Genomic DNA, 18,104 nt, shown 5'->3' on the forward strand with positions numbered 1-18,104 from the left:
TGTAAACTAAAGCCACACCTGCGTTAAAGATTCCACATGAAACCGGCTGGCTGGTTAGAAGTTGGTAATTGCACAGAGTTGGAATGTTACAGAAACAGACACTAATTAACTTTAGTCCGGTTAATAGCACCCCATTGCTGCAGCGAGCGCAGCCTGGATAGCCAAGACTGGAGGGGGGTGCCTGGATTGAGACACGGAGGCTTCTTTTCAGGTGGAAGAACAGCAACCTTATTTTGCCCAGCAAACTTTTATACTTCTACTCCTTCTGTGGAGACCCTCCAGCCAGAAAGAACACAAACATCTTTGTTAATTACAGACCACAAGGAAGTTCCCCTGCCGGTCAGGAGGAGTGAGGGCAGCTGGATCACAACACTCATTAGCCATAGCATATTAAAACCTTTCAGAAGGTAAAGGCAAGAACGCTCAGATGGTTGCTGAGGCCAATAGCAGAGGCTTCCCTACCTTGCTGGGACCACCTAACTGATGTTCCCATCAATGTGTTTGAAAAATGCGGCAGTTTGTGACTTTCTTTTATTCTGTATTTGTTAGAAAAATCGTGAAACAGTCTCCACATTGGAACGTGTTATTTGGGGCAAACTGTCTGTGTTTCTAGGTCATGGTGGCTCATATTTGGCTCAAAAATGAACTACCTCTTATTTCTTTTAAGGTAAGGGCTGCACTTAAAAAATTAATTTAAAATTTATGTGCACGTGTGTGTGCCTGCACAAATGTATGTGCACCACGTGCATGCAGGTACTTACAGAGGTCAGAAGAGGGTGTCAGATTCCCTGGAGCGGGAATTAAAGGCTGTTGTGAGTTGCTGGGTATGGGTGCTGGGACCAAATTCAGGCCCTCTGCAAGAACAGTTCACATTCTTAACAGGTGAGCCATCTCCCTAGCTCAGAGAATGGTGATTTTTTTAAAAAAAAATTACTACACTTCCTTCCAATATTTCTTTTTCTAACCCTTTAAACTTCTGTTCACTGTGTGAATATTATCACCTCTAGACAGCCATGGACTGTTCTATTCACTCTGTCTGAATATATCCCCTCTAGACAGCACTGTGCCTGCTGTGGTTTGAATGTGAACTGCCCTGTTAGGTAGGCTCACATGTTTGAATGCTTGGTCCCCAGTAACTTTAAGGAGGTAGAGCCTTGCGGGCGGAAGTGAGTCCCTGGGAATTGGCCTCCAGGATTTATTTCCTGTCCTTTTCTGCTTCCTGAGTGTGGATACAGTGTGACCAACCAGGCTTTTGCTACAATGCCTTCGCTGCTTTGATGTCTCCCCCTGGAACAGTAACTCAAAACAAACCCTTTCCCTCTTAAGTTGCTTTTTTATCACAGCCAGGAAAGTAACTAAGTAACGAAAGTGCCTTCAGCAAGACAACCTTGCAGGCAGGCGGTCTTGGCTTCTGAGTCCACCTCTGTTTTGATGTCAATGAAACCCAGACCAGTTGGTACCTGAACCTCTCCATGCCTTGGTGTTTTCAGCCCTAGGGTGAGTTAAAGCACATATCAGGGCCTAGTGTGAAGATGGCCAAAGTTGTGGACATCGAAGATCAGCAGGGCACCAGGCTCCAGGGAGTAAGGATTATTCAAAGTGTTTGTATGAGAAACTTTAAAGCACAGGGATTGGACAGAACTTAGTCCCTCACACACAGTAGGCCAGTGCTCCACTGGTAAACTATAGTTGGGATCTGTAAAATCCGTTTAAAAGAAGCCGCTTAAGCCGGGCGGTGGTGGCGCATGCCTTTAATTCCAGCACTCAGGGGGCAGAGGCAGGCGGATCTCTGTGAGTTCGAGACCAGCCTGGTCTGCAAGAGCTAGTTTCAGGACAGGCTCCAAAACCACAGAGAAACCCTGTCTTGAAAAAAAAAAAACCCAACAACAACAACAAAAAACAAAACTCTTAGTTTCTTTGTCCAGCTTTATATCCCTACAGTCAAACAGGACATCCCTTGGATTAAACACGTGCTTGTAAAATATGATGTTAGACACACACCTGTGTTTTATGCTCTCCTTCCTTTCCTTGAGTTAGAGTTCAATATAATTCTTTACTGTTCACTCATGATTTATACTCACGGATGTGAACCTGCTCATGGCAAATGCATCATCTCATGGTGCATCTTCCAAGTGCTGGAGGAGCTGCCCCGGATGGAGCAGGTTTACCCTGTGTTCAGGCAGATCTTAGACTTGGAAGCGAAAACAGAGTATAAGCACAAAGGGGAGTGAGATGCACAGCATGCCAGAAAGGGAGCACCTGTCATCGACAAGTGAACAAAGGGGGAGGGGGCAGGAATTGTGCAGGTGGCCCCATGGGGAAGGTCCCCGACCTCCTGTGAAGAGCTGTAGAGAATCCCATCTTATCCTGGGAGGGCTATATTGGTTGGTTGTTTTCCCTCCGGTGATGGAGCAATCTAAATGTTCTGATTCCAGCAATTCAGCAGAGCCTAACAGATAGGAGACTGGCAGGAAGCAGGTGCCCACCGTGGGCGGGGCATGTACTGTGATGAGCAATTTCCTCTAGTTAAAACATAACCATTCACCAAGGTAAAGGACTGAAGAACTGGTCTATTCACAGAACTGGATTTACACTGCTTCTAGACTTTTCTTCACAGGAAATACATGTATAGTTTGTGGATGTTGGGATAGACTATTTTTGCTCTAGGAATGATAAAGTTGTCACTCACGCTAACTCAGTGGTAACAGATTATGCGGTGTAGAGGTATTTCATTTGTATTTTAATATATAAAGCTTGCCTGAAGATCAGAGAATAAAACAGCTGCCCTGGTCAGCCTTACAGACCAGGCAGTGGTGACACACACCTTTAATTGCAGTAGCCACACTAGTTTGCCATAGAAACTGGGCAGTAGTGGTGCACGCCTTTCATCCCAGGCCTGGAGAATATAAAATGGGAGGAGACAGCTCTCAGTCAGTCTCATTCTGAGATTCCTGGAAGCATTTTGTACTGAGGTAGAGGTAAGAGCCAGTGGCTGGCTGTTTTGCTTTGCTGACCTTTAGGTTGAACCCCAATATCTGTCTCTGGGTTTTTATTAATTGTGCTACAATGCATTTTGTTATAAATGATTTTATGAAGTTTGATATTTTAAGATATAAGTTGGTATGCATATATATACTATAAAATTATTTAGCTAGAACCAGTATTTTTCATTAAAATCTAACAAACTTGTTAAATTTTGAGTCTCTATGACTATCGACTATTAGACTTAATATTACTAAAATATATGCTATCTAATTAAGTCTCTGAGCAGACTTACTATTACTACAATATAGTCTATATAATCAAGTTTCTGACAGATGCAACATGATAAAAACTCACTAGAAATGTTACTTTTTATGGTTTTGAGATGCTACTTTAAAGAAATATATAATGTTTATGTGTATAAATGATACCCATAATTTGTCTGAAGTATATAGTGAAAAAGCTCATAAACTAAATCTTATGGGCTGGAGAGATGACTCAGCGGTTAAGAGCACTGGCTGCTTTTCCAGATGTCCCAAGTTTAATTCCCAGCAATGGCATGGTTGCTCACAACCATCTATAATGAGATCTGGTGCCCTCTTCTGGCATGAAGTTGTACATTTAGATAGAGCACTAATATACATAACATAAATAAATCAAAAAAAGAAAACAAACTCAGTAAGAAAGGTAAATCTTAAAAGAAAGATTTACATGAAGTTAAGTCAGTAATAACCAAAATGTTGTTTACAACAAATCTTAAAATGCTTTGTAATAAAGCAATTTGATGGTCCACGTGCAGTGAAATTGAGAAGGATCTGTCTCACTGTGTTAACTGTCTTTAACAGCACAGGCTCGGTCTTATACTAACCAGCACAAGCAAGGTTAATCAGTATCACAGGCTGGAGGTCAAAGGCTCAGAGGCTGAGCAGGGTCAGGATAATGAGAGCATGACATGGTTCTGGGCCAAGTGAAGATGGCACAGCCACCACCCAAGGACTGGGTGTGCACAGTGTCACCGTGGGAATGAGGGATTTGCTGTGACCACCTTTTCTGATTTGCTCCAACAGAAGCCATAGATCAGGACTTTCAATGCAAAGTTTTCTAGTGTTTTGAATGTTGGCAACTAAGTTATTATTAAGGTGATATGGCTCAAAGTTGTCACATACCAGGCTTGTGACTCTGGGCAGTAATTTGTGCTTTGCGTGTAGGGCTTTCCTATATAAAATATGCATCCCAATAAACCCTACTTGGAAAGAATAAAAACAAAAATGATGAAAATAGGCTTGCTTGTAGCTATAATGCTGATTGGCCTGTATCCCAAGGCCCAAACTCTCAGTTCCTCACTGCCCCATGTCAATCATGATGTTCTAAGATGTTTATCTTAGGTGAGGCTGAGCTCAGGGTGGTGGGAACATTGGGGTGAGTTAGATACAGTTCCCCAATCAAGTTATTCAGACTGAAGGAGAAAGGGATGAAAATCCAGACTAGAATCAGGTGATCTCAGCAGAAGACAGGCCTAGAGGAACTGGTCCATCCTGGGAGTGTACTGGGGAGGATTCTGGGAATAGGGGACAGAATAGCCAATGGTCAAAGGATAAACTGGAGAAGAGGTGGGGAAAGGGACCAACCAGCATGTGTGACTGCCTGAAGCCCTGTGGTGATATTTCATTTGTATTTTAATAAATAAAGCTTGCCTGAAGATCAGAGAGTAAAACAGCCGCCCTGGTCAGCCTTCAGACCAGGCAGTGTAGATTAGTGAAGGATTATGGAGATAGATGCTTTCTTTAATCAGTCCTGCCTCTTATTAGTGAGTGATCTCAGGCAAGTGTCTTCTCCTTTGAAATAGGCCGATAAAACTTGCACCAGAGTTGGTCCATAGAGGGCACTAATGGAACAATATTTCCTTCTTGCTGCTGCTTTTTTAGTTTTTTGGTTTTTTTTTTTGTATGTGATGTGTTTCATTTTAACCAATATGAACAGTAATAATGGCATTTATCACACTAGGGTGAAAATAAAATATTTTTATGCTGGCTTTGACTCAGAAACCCCCATCTTTGGGAAATTGGCTTTGCTTTGATATAGTTTCATACAACTAATTAATTCTATAATTTGTACATTAGCTTAATGACCTCTTACCCTGCCATTGAATCTTATACACTAATTATATGCTCAATCTGGGTTTAGAAATAATGTGTACTGATACGAAGCCTGTTTCGTTTCAATTTATGAATTTGTTTTCACTCTTCCAAGTAGTCAAAAAATTCTAATTAAAAAAAATGATGTTGCTTCCTTGTCCGAATCTGTGTGTTTGAGGAGTTAGTTTTGACTCTCTAGGGATTGATAGAATACTTACTCTGTTATAGTTAAGGATTGCCGCAGATATGGCTTCATTGTGTCCCCAAAGGGTCATGTGTTAGAAGCCTCCAGTGCGCCATGCTAAGCCAGTAGAACCTTAAGGATATGAAGCCGAGTGGGAGGTCAGCGGGTCCTAGGTCATTGCTGTAGGAAGGGTTAACATGGCTCTTAGAGAGACTGGCTTAGTTCCTGCAAAACTGAGCTGTGGAAAAGAGAATGCCTGGGCCTCCACTCTCTCACTCCCTGCCTTCTCCTGTGACCTTTCTTTCTTGCACACACACCTGCCTTCAGACCTGTCACTTTGTGATAGTGTCAGAGGTCCTCTCCCAAGAGCCAAGGAGACAAGCACCCCATGCTCCAGAATCCCCAGGACTGTGAGAAAATTCCATCTCGGCTGTGTTTAAATAAACCTAATCTTAGATATTCATTGTAGCCACGGAAGACGGACCAACACAGCTTCCTCTCTTTGCCAAGTGGAGATTGTGTCCACAGAGTCTTAACCAGAACTTTGTTCTGTGGCTTTGGGCAGACACATTTCCCTTTCATCCCTCCATCTTTCCATCCACACAGGATTCTTATGGAATATTATGTCACGGCTAAAACCCAAGACCTTGCAGGTCGGTGGTTTTGACTTGTTACTGAGCTGGGGTGCACACATGTCACCCAGGGAAAAGTAAATTAAGGATGCTCCTCGCTTCTGCCACATCTTGCAGCAGTCAGTTTTTCAGCTGATCTTCTTTGGCAAAAATGAGCCAACACTGGCTGCCTCAGGCCACAAGAGGGCTTCATCGTGCAGGTGACGGATGAGTCCACAGGCCAGAGAGGAGCTCTGGTCCACCAGGCCTTACCGACTAGCAGCAACACCCTGGGGGTGCAGCAACAACACCTAACAGGGGGTCACTATTGTTGGTTCAGTTCTGACATCTTTTTTTTTTTACCTTATTGTGATAAAATAACACAAAATTTACCACCCGAGCACACTCACATTGCGGTGGCCTCATCACTGCCAGCTGCCACAGAACTCTGTTAATGAGAAAATGAGAACTCCCCCCCTCCCCAGTATCTGTGTACCGGGGTCAAACACAGGCAGTTGATCGAGGGAAGGGAAAGACACACTGCTTGATTGTTTAATCTGTTGCATGTGGTTGATGTTAAGGACGGAATTTTATAAATGAGATCGGGAAGATGTGTTAGCAGGTAAATTATGCAGGCTAACCTGCCAGGGAGAAATCCTGGGACTCTTTGTATTCAGCTTTTCTCTTTGCTGCCGAGGCAAATGAAAACAATGCTCGCAGTTCATTTAAATAAAAGTAAAACACGACATATGCCCTTCCTCCTCCTCCTCCTCCTCCTGATCAGAGGCTGCTTTCTGAATGTGAGCCACATGAGTTCACCGTGGCTATGCTAAGCACAGGGGACTTCACTGGATGGTCATACTAGCTGGAGAGGTGGCTGGAAATGGACCAGGAAGCAGTGAGCAAACCAGATGCAGAAATGGTTTTTAAGACCTCAAGGCCCACCTCTAATGACCAACTTCCTGCAGCGAAACTCCACCTCCTAAGATTTGACAACTTCCAAAGGAACCGTGGGAAAGGCCTGGGAACAGGAATTGCTTCCAGAACCAAAGAGTCCCTCTGGGGACTGTCACATATCTTTTGGGCCCAGTGGAAATGCTCGTAGCTTTAGTTTCTCCACAGAGCATCCATTTCCAGCCTGAAGAATTCTGTTTCAGCAGTATGTTCGCAAGGATTCCTGTCAGGCACCATATTGTCCATAAGTGGGTACAAAAGGCTCTCTGTAGGGTCTGAGACAGTTTCTGAACATAGTGTAAAAAGCTTTTGTGAATTAACATTTATTGTATCTTGGCTTAGGTCTTCCTTCTCTTTCTTTCTTTCTTTTTTTTTTTTTTACTAAGCTCCTTCTTTGCTTTTTACACAAGAAGGACCCGCACTGTCCTGTGTGCAAAAGGTAGCTGTCGTCTAACACTGAAATAGAAACTCCATGATCATGGAGATGTTTGCTTTCTTAGGGCTGTGATCTTAGCACGTGCTAGCTGGCTAGTAACAGATGCTCAATGACATTTATAGATGATGACATGCTGACATTTGCAATGGTTATATCTCTTATCAAAGAACTGACTATGCTCCTGACCCCCAAAGCCAGTCTAGGTCAAACAAGATTCTCCATCTCTCAAACTAAGGGATTTAGATGGGAGACAGAGAACTTGGGTGTCCTTACCACAAGAGGGGCCAGGGCTAGGACCTGTGTAAGAGCAGGTCAGGACCATGAAATAGCAGAGCTGTGTCAGCAGAAAAAGAAAACCCATGGGACAGCAAGACAGCTTAGCTGATAAAGGCGCTTGCTGCTCGGTGGGACAGCCTTAGCTTAACTCCCAGAATGCTCACCCACCATGGAAGGAGAATTGTCCCATGGGTTGTCTGTCCTCTGGTCTCCACATGTGTGCTATGGCACATGAGTGCCTGTACAGGAATATATAGATGTAAAACATGTTATTAAAAGAAAAAATCCAAATGAGAACCCATATCCCCAAGCTGTGTTGTTCACCCCCCAACTCCAGTTGCCCTTGCCTGCCAAGAATCTTTTGCCTTTTTAGGTTTAAATAAAAAAATGTCAAGAATAAAATGTAAAAGTTGAGATCTTTCTTTGCTTTTTGACGTCAAACAACAGAGGACAGTAAAGTTCCTTTAGATAGGAACCCAGGGAGGACAGTGATTCCCCCAAGATGGGAGACCAGGGAGGTGATACTGGCAGACAGGTACATCCACTTCCTGCTTCAAGAGAAGTTCCCATCCATGATGCAGTATGGAAGACTCTCCAAACTGAAGAGTCAAAGAAAATGTCTAAAATTGCAAGAGAGAGGGGGAGGGAGAGAAACAGAGAGAGAGAGAACCTCTTTTGAGTTCATCAGGGAACTAACCATTCCATGAGAATGAGGGAATGTAAAGGAGAATTTGATGGGCACTTACAAAGGGCCATGGTCAGTACCTGCTATCAACAGCCAGACTCGAAAACCCCTCCACTCAAGGGGCATAGGACAGAGGGACACAGAAAAATCCATCTTGTCTCCCTTTTATAACAAAAGCCTTGAATCAACAATGGCCTTCTTCTACTCAATAAGTCTTCAATGCAAGATCTGAAATAATCGGGCCTTTTCTGGGTAACTCTAGGACTCTTGGAGTTAAAAAAGGTCCAACTTTTGAGGTATAAATGTTTGAGGAGACCCAGACGAACGCCATTATAATGCCCTTTTGTATCTATGGGCTAACCTGTCAGTTGGATGTAGGCTGTTAGAAGATGGATTTCTGCATCTCTATGATGCAGAATCAGAAGGTATCACAGACATATAATGGTTTATAAAAAATAAAATGATAAAGGAAATGCAGTGACGTTATACAACAACTCAGGTTTGGAATGTGGCTCAGCTGGAGTTTACTTGCCTAGCGTGTGAGAGGTCTTAGGTTCAGTCCCGGCACCTGCAAAACCAAAACCAAACCTTAGCTAACCCTCTGAAAGAGAAAAAAAGAACGAAGTAACCATAACAAAAACAATATGCACTCTAGCTGCCAAGACCTACCCAAAGGGACGTGTACTGATTTAAAGCTATCGGATAGTCACGGAAGCAGAAAACAGACTAGGGACTACGGATCCCGGTGTCGTTGTATGTAACAAGCATTCTAGTTACTTGCTGATGACCAAGCCATCTACTCTCTTCATAGCATTGTAAGCGATCATTTTAGGTATAAAGCCACTTTTAATAATCCCAAAGCTGCCTGCATACATCACGTGAGAACACTCGTCAGTGCAGGTGTCTGACAGTGCCTTCTGTACCCACTGACCTGTACAATCCCCAAATAAAAAAGTTATTATTTAATCTCTACCTCCTCACCATGCATAAATCACAGTATAGCTTCAAAGACATGCTGATTTGGGAGACAAAGATGCTTTTGTGTTAGTGTCTACATTCCCAGCAAGATCAAATGCTAATATCTGCGTGCATTTATATTCATGTTCTTACTGTTTGTAGGGAGATTTTTAAAGAACAAAATGGAAGCTTTGCTACACTTTGACTCCAAGGGGGGCAGGCGGGGAACAAAGCAAAACAAAACAAAATAAAAAACCCAAATCTCTAGGCAAACTTTGGGATCCTCTGACAATCACACCTTGCACGGTGAAACCCTGAGATTCAAGCTACCCTTTATTCTTCCCTGTTCTAGTGATTGCATTCACACGTCAGTGAGCTGAGCTGGCAGGAAAGGGTCCTGGGTTTCTGTTTCTGAGTTACAGAACCATAGGGGAATAATCCAACACTCTTGTTTCCTGCGACGAGGAACAAATCACCCCTTCAGGAGCACATTGCTTCTTCTCTTCCTTCTCTGCTCTTCCCAGGCATCTTCTGTTTGCTGGCTTTGATATAGAAAAGGAGACATTTTGATGCTTTGACATGGAAAATGGCTGACATTTTCTTGTGGTAGGGCATTACCATGAGCAAAGTGACACCCGACACAGGGTTGGGCTGCTTTTAATAACTCAGAGACATTTTAGAACAGAGATCTCTCTGAACAGCTGCCAGTGTTGAAAGAAACCATGGTTGCCCCGTGCACCACGACCAGCCTTTCTTCCCAGTTTACGTGAATGCTTTTGCCAGGGACTGGTGTTGCAGGCAATGCGATGCCCCCTGAGAGTCTTGTTATGGTTGTCACCCTACTTTTAATTTAAAGAGCAGTGATCATTTCCAGGGTTGTTGACTTGGGAGCGCCTCTCAAGGGCAGCCCTAAAGGGACGTTTTACCCCTCAGATTGTCCCCATTGCCATCTCCAGCTTCTGTTGCTATACTCTGAGGAATGTTACTGTAGAGCCTCCCCTCCAAAGGAGTGTCACTGTGCGTCCCCCACGCAGAGCGTCACTGTACTGCCGTCTCTTCTGCAAGAGCTAGCTACAGGAGTGCTTTCCCTCCCTAAGGAGTTCTTCCTCTTACAGCAGGCTCCTCAGTCCTGCCCTAAAGGACCCCAACGCTTCCTGTGCTGTCAAAGGTGCCCTTATCTTGCTCATTCCAGACAGTGGCGGGGTAGGCAGAGTGTGAGGAGTTACACAGTTTCAGACTCACCTGGCCATCTTGGACGAGAAACATCCTAATCTGTGTCTACTGATAAGAAGGGAAGAAAGTATAGTGAACTGAATTTCCAATTGCTTAGAGAGTGACTGTCAGGGGGCTGAAACTTGGGATGCTGCATTGTGCTGGCTTAAGGCTTTAAGGCAAATGCTTGTCAATCTTCCTGACACCGCGGCCCTTTAATACAGTTCCTTATGTTGTGGTGACCCCCCAACCATAAAATCAGTTCATTGCTACTTCATAACTCACTTTGCTACTGTTATAAATTGTGATATAAATATCTGACACGCAGGATGTCTGATATGTGACCCCTGTGGGGATCATGACCGACAGGTTGAGAACCGCTGCTCTAAAGGGGTTCTTGGGGCATCTATCTGATGGCTAGCCCGTGGAACTTGGTGTGCGGCAGCAAGGATACTGGTGGGAGGACAGAACTACGTGCCCAGGTGGAGGAGCATCTGTGTCATTCACATGGGTACTGCACCTAAGCCCAAGATCAGATTTCTGCTGGCTAATTAGGATGGCTGTTTAGATAACTGAGAGAAAATGTTGGCATTCACTGGGGTGTGTGGTTCTCATGGAGACAGGACTATTCTTTAAAAAAAAATGATCTCAGAGGATTTCTGCCCATGAAATCCTTGTCTAGGTCTGTATCTGGTGCCCCAAGCCTTCTGGAATAAGCATCTCATTTAATACTTAGAGCAGCCCTCATCAGTAAGGATGAGAATCCAGGCAGAGTGACTTCCGGGTTCCATAGTTCATCTCTTTTCACAGAGATAGGAAGACTCTCTAATGTCTCCTCCATGCACTGACACATTTCCTGGGGCCAGGCATTCCCGTCTCCACTTTGCCCTTGTGGTAATTGTTCAGATTTTGGATTACATACTAGACGTGGTCGTGTTGAAGAACATGCAAGCGGAGGTCAGGCGGACAGGTCACTATGCTCGCTAGCTGATGTGTTAACTTTGAACAAGCCCCACACATTTCTGAGCATCGTTTTCCACAGTTGAGCTAGAGATGTGCAGGCCTGTGAGGAAGGAGTTTTGCCAGACGTTCAATGCCAGAGGGTGTGTGCACACGTGTGTGTGTGTGTTTGGGGGGCACAGAGGCTTTTGAGTTTATGCCAAGTCTTTGTTCACTTGCAGAGTAAGATGACACATTGTTCATTACTGCTCCAACCCTGGCACACAGTGGGCACAAAGGCGAAATCCTGGCTCAGTGAATTACATGCTAGCCGAAGGGACGTCCTGCTCTTGTAAGTTTTAGTGGTATTTCAAGTGAAGGAGTTCAGAATGTGGAAGACCGTGCCTCTAATCTTTCAGATTCTGGTAGTCGGGGATGGGGGAAAGCAGTGTCTAAGCCCTGAATCTTGGGGATACCATAGGCTGACGTCTCTGTGATCTGCTCCAGTTAGGGCGCAGGCGGGGTGCAGGAAACCATAGGCGCCGGCAGAGGGCGCCAGATTCCCGCAGAGCATGTGGCACGGCGTTCGGGGTGCTTGCGGGGCGCGGGTCACGGGCTGCACTCGTGAGTTGACCGTAGAAGCGCCTCGGCAGGCGGAACACGCAGAGAGCGGCCCGGGAGCTGGCGCAGGTTTGGCAGAGTCGCGGAGCGTGGCCTCTCGGAGCGGTAAGCACCCGTGTCCCGGGGCTCCTCGTACCCCAGTTGCGGGGCACTCGGAGACCGCGCAATGACTGAAGCGGGCAGCTGTCCGGGGCTTGCGAGGCGTGGGTGTGGGCAGCGTCCGCTTTAACCCCGAACTTTGGATGGAACTTGGGGTTGACCTGAAGAGGCGCTGAGTGCAGGGACCCAAGTTCGGCTTACTAAAGATTTGAACGTCAGGGTTTGTCCCTTGGGTTCTGTCTTGATCCGGGGTTCCCAGGGTGGGCGAGGTAGCCAGAGGAGGCAAAGCGATCACGTAGGCGTCCCATAGCTCTGCTCCAGCTGCGCCATCAGGGAACCACGTGTGGCTGTAGCCCGCCACTCTGCCTGTCAAGCTGAGCCCATCCCCAGGGCCAGGAGGGGATGCAGAGGCGGGTGGCCCGTGCCCTTGCCTACCTGCAGCTCTTGCCACTGCTGATGGGGTACGCCACGGGGAGGCTCGGGGGTCCTGCCCTAAGACCTAGGAGCCGAAGGGAACCAAGCACTGGGTTCCTTCAGACAAAACAGAAAGCTGTCCCAGCCCTGGTGGTGCCTCTCTGAGAGCCCCTGGGGCAGCGATGTGTAGGTGACCAAGGTAGCAGGAGGGCACAGCTTCCTTCGTACCTGGTCTGGGATTCCTTACCCAAATCCAGCCCAGAGAATTTTTTTGTGCATCAGGAGGGGAACCACTTGCTAGGCCGCCTGGACTCACTTTGGGAGCTCCAGGGGTTTTGGGAGAGGCGACCCCAAAACAAGGTAGGTGGTCTTGATAAACTCGCCCAGGAGTTGATGAGCTGGTATTTAACGTTGCTAAACATGCGAGCTGTATATCATCTTGGTGAACGACTTTGTATTTTCCTTTGCTTTTTAGGGCATCGTGATACATGGGGCTCCAGGGACTTGGGGGAGAAATACATGTATTTTAGGCTGTGTCTCGGAGGAAGAGACAGCAACCCTGAAAAGTGACTATAATTGACCAGGAAGAGGCTGCAGATTCTCGAGTTAAAGGCTTAGTATATGCTGAAAAAGCCGGTGCTATCCTTGGGGAATCTAGGGATCAGCCAGTGCCCCGGAGAGCGACCTGGAGCACGGAACCCAGAAGACAGATGGAAAGCAAGAAGGTCCTTTTCCCGGCATGGCTTGGGTTGCTACGGGGAAGCTCCTGATCGAACACCTCTGTCCTTTAGTCTGGGCAGTAATTGGGGCTGGGCAAGGGGCTGCTGCCTGATGAGTGACCAGAGGAAGTCTGGCTAAGCCTGCTCAAGAACACAAGGACCAAGCCACCCAGAAGTGCTTTTTGTCTAGAAAATGGCTCTGAACACTTCTACCATGGATGGAGCAGGGCTGGCCGTGGAGAGGGATTTCTCCTTCCGCATCCTTACGGCCTGTTTCCTGTCACTGCTCATCCTGTCCACTCTCCTGGGGAACACCCTCGTCTGTGCGGCTGTCATCAGGTTTCGACACCTGCGGTCCAAGGTGACCAACTTCTTCGTCATCTCTCTAGCTGTGTCAGATCTCTTGGTGGCTGTCTTGGTCATGCCCTGGAAAGCCGTGGCTGAAATTGCTGGCTTTTGGCCCTTTGGGTCCTTTTGCAACATTTGGGTAGCCTTTGACATCATGTGCTCCACCGCATCCATCCTTAACCTCTGTGTGATCAGCGTGGACAGGTACTGGGCTATTTCCAGCCCTTTCCAGTACGAGAGGAAGATGACCCCCAAGGCAGCCTTCATCTTGATCAGCGTAGCCTGGACTCTGTCTGTCCTCATCTCCTTTATCCCAGTGCAGTTAAGCTGGCACAAGGCAAAACCCACGTGGCCCTTGGATGACAATGCCACTTTGCTGGAAGACACCGAGGATGCCAACTGTGACACCAGGTTGAGCAGGACGTATGCCATTTCATCCTCCCTCATAAGCTTTTACATCCCCGTAGCCATTATGATCGTCACCTACACCAGTATCTACAGGATTGCCCAGAAACAAATCCGGCGCATCTCAGCCTTGGAGAGGGCAGCGGTCCATGCCAAGAATTGCCAGACCACCACGGGTAATGGCAACCCCGTGGAATGCTCTCAATCAGAAAGTTCCTTTAAGATGTCCTTCAAGAGAGAGACTAAAGTGCTGAAGACCCTGTCGGTGATCATGGGGGTGTTTGTGTGCTGCTGGCTCCCCTTCTTCATCTCGAACTGCATGGTTCCCTTCTGTGGCTCTGAGGAGACTCAGCCCTTTTGCATCGATTCCATCACCTTTGATGTGTTTGTGTGGTTTGGGTGGGCAAATTCTTCCTTGAACCCCATTATCTACGCCTTTAATGCTGATTTCCAAAAGGCATTCTCAACCCTCTTAGGATGCTACAGGCTCTGTCCTACGACGAATAACGCCATAGAGACAGTTAGCATCAACAACAACGGGGCTGTGTTTTCCAGCCACCATGAGCCTCGAGGCTCCATCTCTAAGGACTGCAATCTGGTTTACCTGATCCCTCATGCCGTGGGTTCCTCCGAGGATCTGAAGAAGGAGGAGGCAGGTGGAATAGCTAAACCTCTGGAGAAACTGTCCCCGGCCTTATCCGTCATATTGGATTATGACACCGATGTCTCTCTAGAGAAGATCCAACCTGTCACACACAGTGGACAGCACCCGACCTGAATGCTGGGTCCTCATCTCTGAAGCTAGGATTTCCCTCGAGCTTGCTCTTAAGGAATTACGGTCCGGTGGGACTGTGAGCCACCGTGAGATTCCCTCTGCTGCTTCTGAACAATTGCAAAACTTTCCAAATGCATTACTTCCAGTGTGTTTTCTAGGGACATGCCAAGAGCCACAGGGGAAGTGACTTTGGCTCTGAAATCATTTTTGAAACTTATTGTCTCTAGGATGTTACAAAAAAAGCTAGAGTCAAGAGTGAACCGTAAACAGCTTCACTTAGAAATCAAAACTTTCCTAGGAAGGAAGGGAGAGAATTGAGTTTGCTGTGTCCAAACAGGTGCTAAAACTGTCCTAGCAGTTTCCAGATTGTAAAGGTAGGTACACGCCTTCGTTAATTATTTCTACAATAATCGAGCCTTACAGCAAGAGTGGAATTTCTCTTTTTCAGGGTTGACAGATGTTCTGTTGGTAATGGTTTTATTTATTATTTATTTATTGCATTATATGGATATTTTAAATTTATCATAGTGAATCTATATTAATCATATTTAATAGAACAAACCAGTGTGTTCCGTGACTGAACAGTCCATTGTACTAGCACTTTATGAGCCCGTGAAACAAAGACACAGACTCTGAGATTCTGAGTTGTGAATTGCTTCTAGAAAACACAGCAAAGACTGATGTGGTGGCTGCTTAACTCCACATGGACACGAATACATACAAGATGAGAAGTGACTAATGCCACCAATGCTCTCGACCCTAAAAATATTTTGAAAAGATTTTTTTTTTTAAAAAAAGAAGCTACTATTGTGTTCTGAGTGTCTAATAAGGCAGGGGCTTTCCCGGGGTGAATTTGCACTTCTGTAAATATCTATGTAAAAGCCAGCTCAAGAAGGATACAACTTTTCATTTCTGTCTTTGGATGGTGAGGAAGAGCATATGCCACTTTGTATTTATGTAAAATAATTGGCCCTCCCTGTCGTTCCTCATTTCATGCTTGAAATAGCTTTCTGAAACAAACAAATGGCTGTCCAGGATTAAGATCTGCAGCGGGCATGAGCTGTAAATTCATGGGTCACAGCTGCCCCTCTGCTGGGAAGCCTTCATCACTGGTTCTTCAGCTGCTCGTGTCTAACTAAGCCGGCTGCTCAAGGGGCTACTTTTGTAGAGATTTAATCAGAATTTAGTATCCCCTTTTCGAAAAAGTTCTTCAATGTTGGTGGGAAGCTAGCTAATGAATGGTGCCCCATCGTCACTTAAGATGCTTCTGCTGGTGGAAGGACCAGAAGAGGCCCTTCCCCTGTGTCTTGAGCACCCCAGTGTTATCAGCATCCCTAGTCACAAACGCTATTTTTTTCCCTCTGTGCTTTTGAATCTAGTTTTCACTTCACAGCCTGGACTGCAAAAAGTACCATCAAGTCCCCTCATGTGGGGATGCAAACTCATGTGGGGCATGCAACAGTTTCCTTTCTGAAATGTTTACAAGTGTTCTAGCTAAGCAGTTGGTTCCATGTGAACCAGACTGATGAAAAGGGAAGAGCTTGCTGTCAGCAGCTCCTGCCTCGGGTCTGTGTCATTCTGTATTTCGAATGTGTTCTCAGCTCTGCTGCTTGTATGCTTTCTTACAATAAAAAATATTTTGTGAATTCAAATCGACCTCAGTGGAGCTGTGTTGCATTTGTTAAACACATATTAAAAGCTAGGCTGTTTCAGGTCGACAGCTAGGGGAGCGAGGCCATCTCAGATACGCTTTCCTTGCTTAAGACGGGAATCTCTCTTGTATTTGCCCCAAGCTGCTTTTGGTTATTTCAGTGAAAACTAGTGTCTCGTGCTTTCCTTGTGTTTTAACCGTGTTCTGAAAAAGAAACCTTTGTCCACTTGAGGAATCAGTCTGCTTCTCATTTTCGGCTCTTTCTTTTTAAGAGATTATTTGTAAATGGAGTAGACTTTTAGAAAAAGCTGGCTTGCTCTGGGTGACTGTGATTTCATGTCCGACAGCAGCCACTACGCATGCAAGTGGTGCTTACTTCCAAATGCAGCTAGAAATGACCTGTTCTACAGAACTCATGGGTTGCAATGCTGGGATCGCCACGATGCTTAACAGGCACATCCTTGGATTCTGTCAACGCGACTTCCCTCCTAACTCAAAGTGGGAAAGGGCTCAGCAGCTGGGGATGCAGAAATTAAGGGTTAAGTTTATAATTTGGAATATCACACAGCAGATGGCATCTCTATAGAACCCCCACTTGCTTCTCCCAGGCTCTGGCTCTCAGTGAACACATCTGGAATGAGCACAAGGAAAGCCTTGCGCCTTTTCTTCATACCTCATGACTTCTGGAGGGTTTTACTTCTGGGGGCTCACCATGGTCCAGGCAGGAGCTCAGCCACAGGCTACCACCATGCACAGGCAAGGCTGTCACTGTAGAGCCCATGAAACCTGACCCAAGGGGCTCCCTTAATAGGTTATTTAGAAGTGATTTTAAATCATTATAAAATTCAGCACACCTTGCTCGCCTTGAAAAAGATGTACTTTGGGTTTCTCGGGTGCTGGATTGATCAAGACCATCTAAAAAGGCTAGTTCTGAAAACTATAGAAGCAACATTGTGGTAAGACTTGTATTCAATTTTTTACTCTAGTGATGGGTTATGAGACAATTTCAGAGTTTCTCTTTCTTCTTCATGGAAAAAGCTGCCTTCAATAAAGACACACGTAGTGAGCAACAGGAGAGGAAGGAAGTTTGAGCTCCAGGCCTGTGAACGGACATGATCACTTAGGTCAGCCACTGGCTCCTTCTGGGATCTAAGCAAGAGTTACTGTGAGCATGTCCATCAACAAGAAGGGTGGGGCTTCTGCTTAGGTTTCTTCAGTGAAGGCTCAGCCTAATGCCAGCTCTTCATTCTTTCTGGGGACCCCTGCGTGGCCTTGGCCCAGGCATGCACTGGCATTCCGTCTCATTTCTATGTTTTATCTCAAGCTCTCTGCCCAGTGCCAGTCCACAATTAGGGTCTGGGAATGCAGAAAGTCTAGGGTCTTCCGTCAATAAGGGAGTGAGCATGAGTGGGTATATTTTCCTCTCTCGTGCCCTTTTATGAGATGAGGATAAGTGTGCAGGCTGCCTGAGGGTTGAAATGAATGTGTGGAAATCTGGTAACATTGCCTGTTAGTGTTAATGGCTCTGCATGCATTTGAATTTTTGTATGGAATGGAATTGATTTTCAGCACACATGTAGTCTGGGATTCTCCCAGACACCACTGTCTTCTGCTGTCGCTATTTGCCCTTTCAGAAACAAGTGACATTTTATGGGTTCCTGGTTAAGAAAATTGCCTTAAGCTGTCACTACATGGTGATCG

The 18,104-nt window shown here is 45.8% G+C and overlaps 1 protein-coding gene across 2 annotated transcripts; it reads left to right on the top strand.

Annotated features, from left to right (window-relative positions):
• The first annotated feature begins 11,962 nt into the window (after window positions 1–11,962).
• Drd1 (dopamine receptor D1) lies at window positions 11,963–16,408 on the top strand. 2 transcript variants are annotated; one of them, XM_075969615.1, is made up of 2 exons: window positions 11,963–12,097; window positions 12,981–16,408. In XM_075969615.1, the coding sequence occupies exon 2, from the start codon at window positions 13,418–13,420 to the stop codon at window positions 14,753–14,755; it is 1,338 nt and encodes a 445-aa protein (XP_075825730.1). In that variant the 5' UTR covers window positions 11,963–12,097; window positions 12,981–13,417; the 3' UTR covers window positions 14,756–16,408. The 2 variants fall into 2 exon arrangements, with proteins under 2 accessions (XP_075825730.1, XP_075825731.1); XM_075969616.1 differs by lacking the exon at window positions 11,963–12,097 and adding an exon at window positions 12,400–12,865.
• The last annotated feature ends 1,696 nt before the right edge of the window (window positions 16,409–18,104 follow it).

Source organism: Microtus pennsylvanicus, chromosome 4, assembly GCF_037038515.1.
Source record: "Microtus pennsylvanicus isolate mMicPen1 chromosome 4, mMicPen1.hap1, whole genome shotgun sequence".
Classification (NCBI taxonomy): domain Eukaryota; kingdom Metazoa; phylum Chordata; class Mammalia; order Rodentia; family Cricetidae; genus Microtus; species Microtus pennsylvanicus.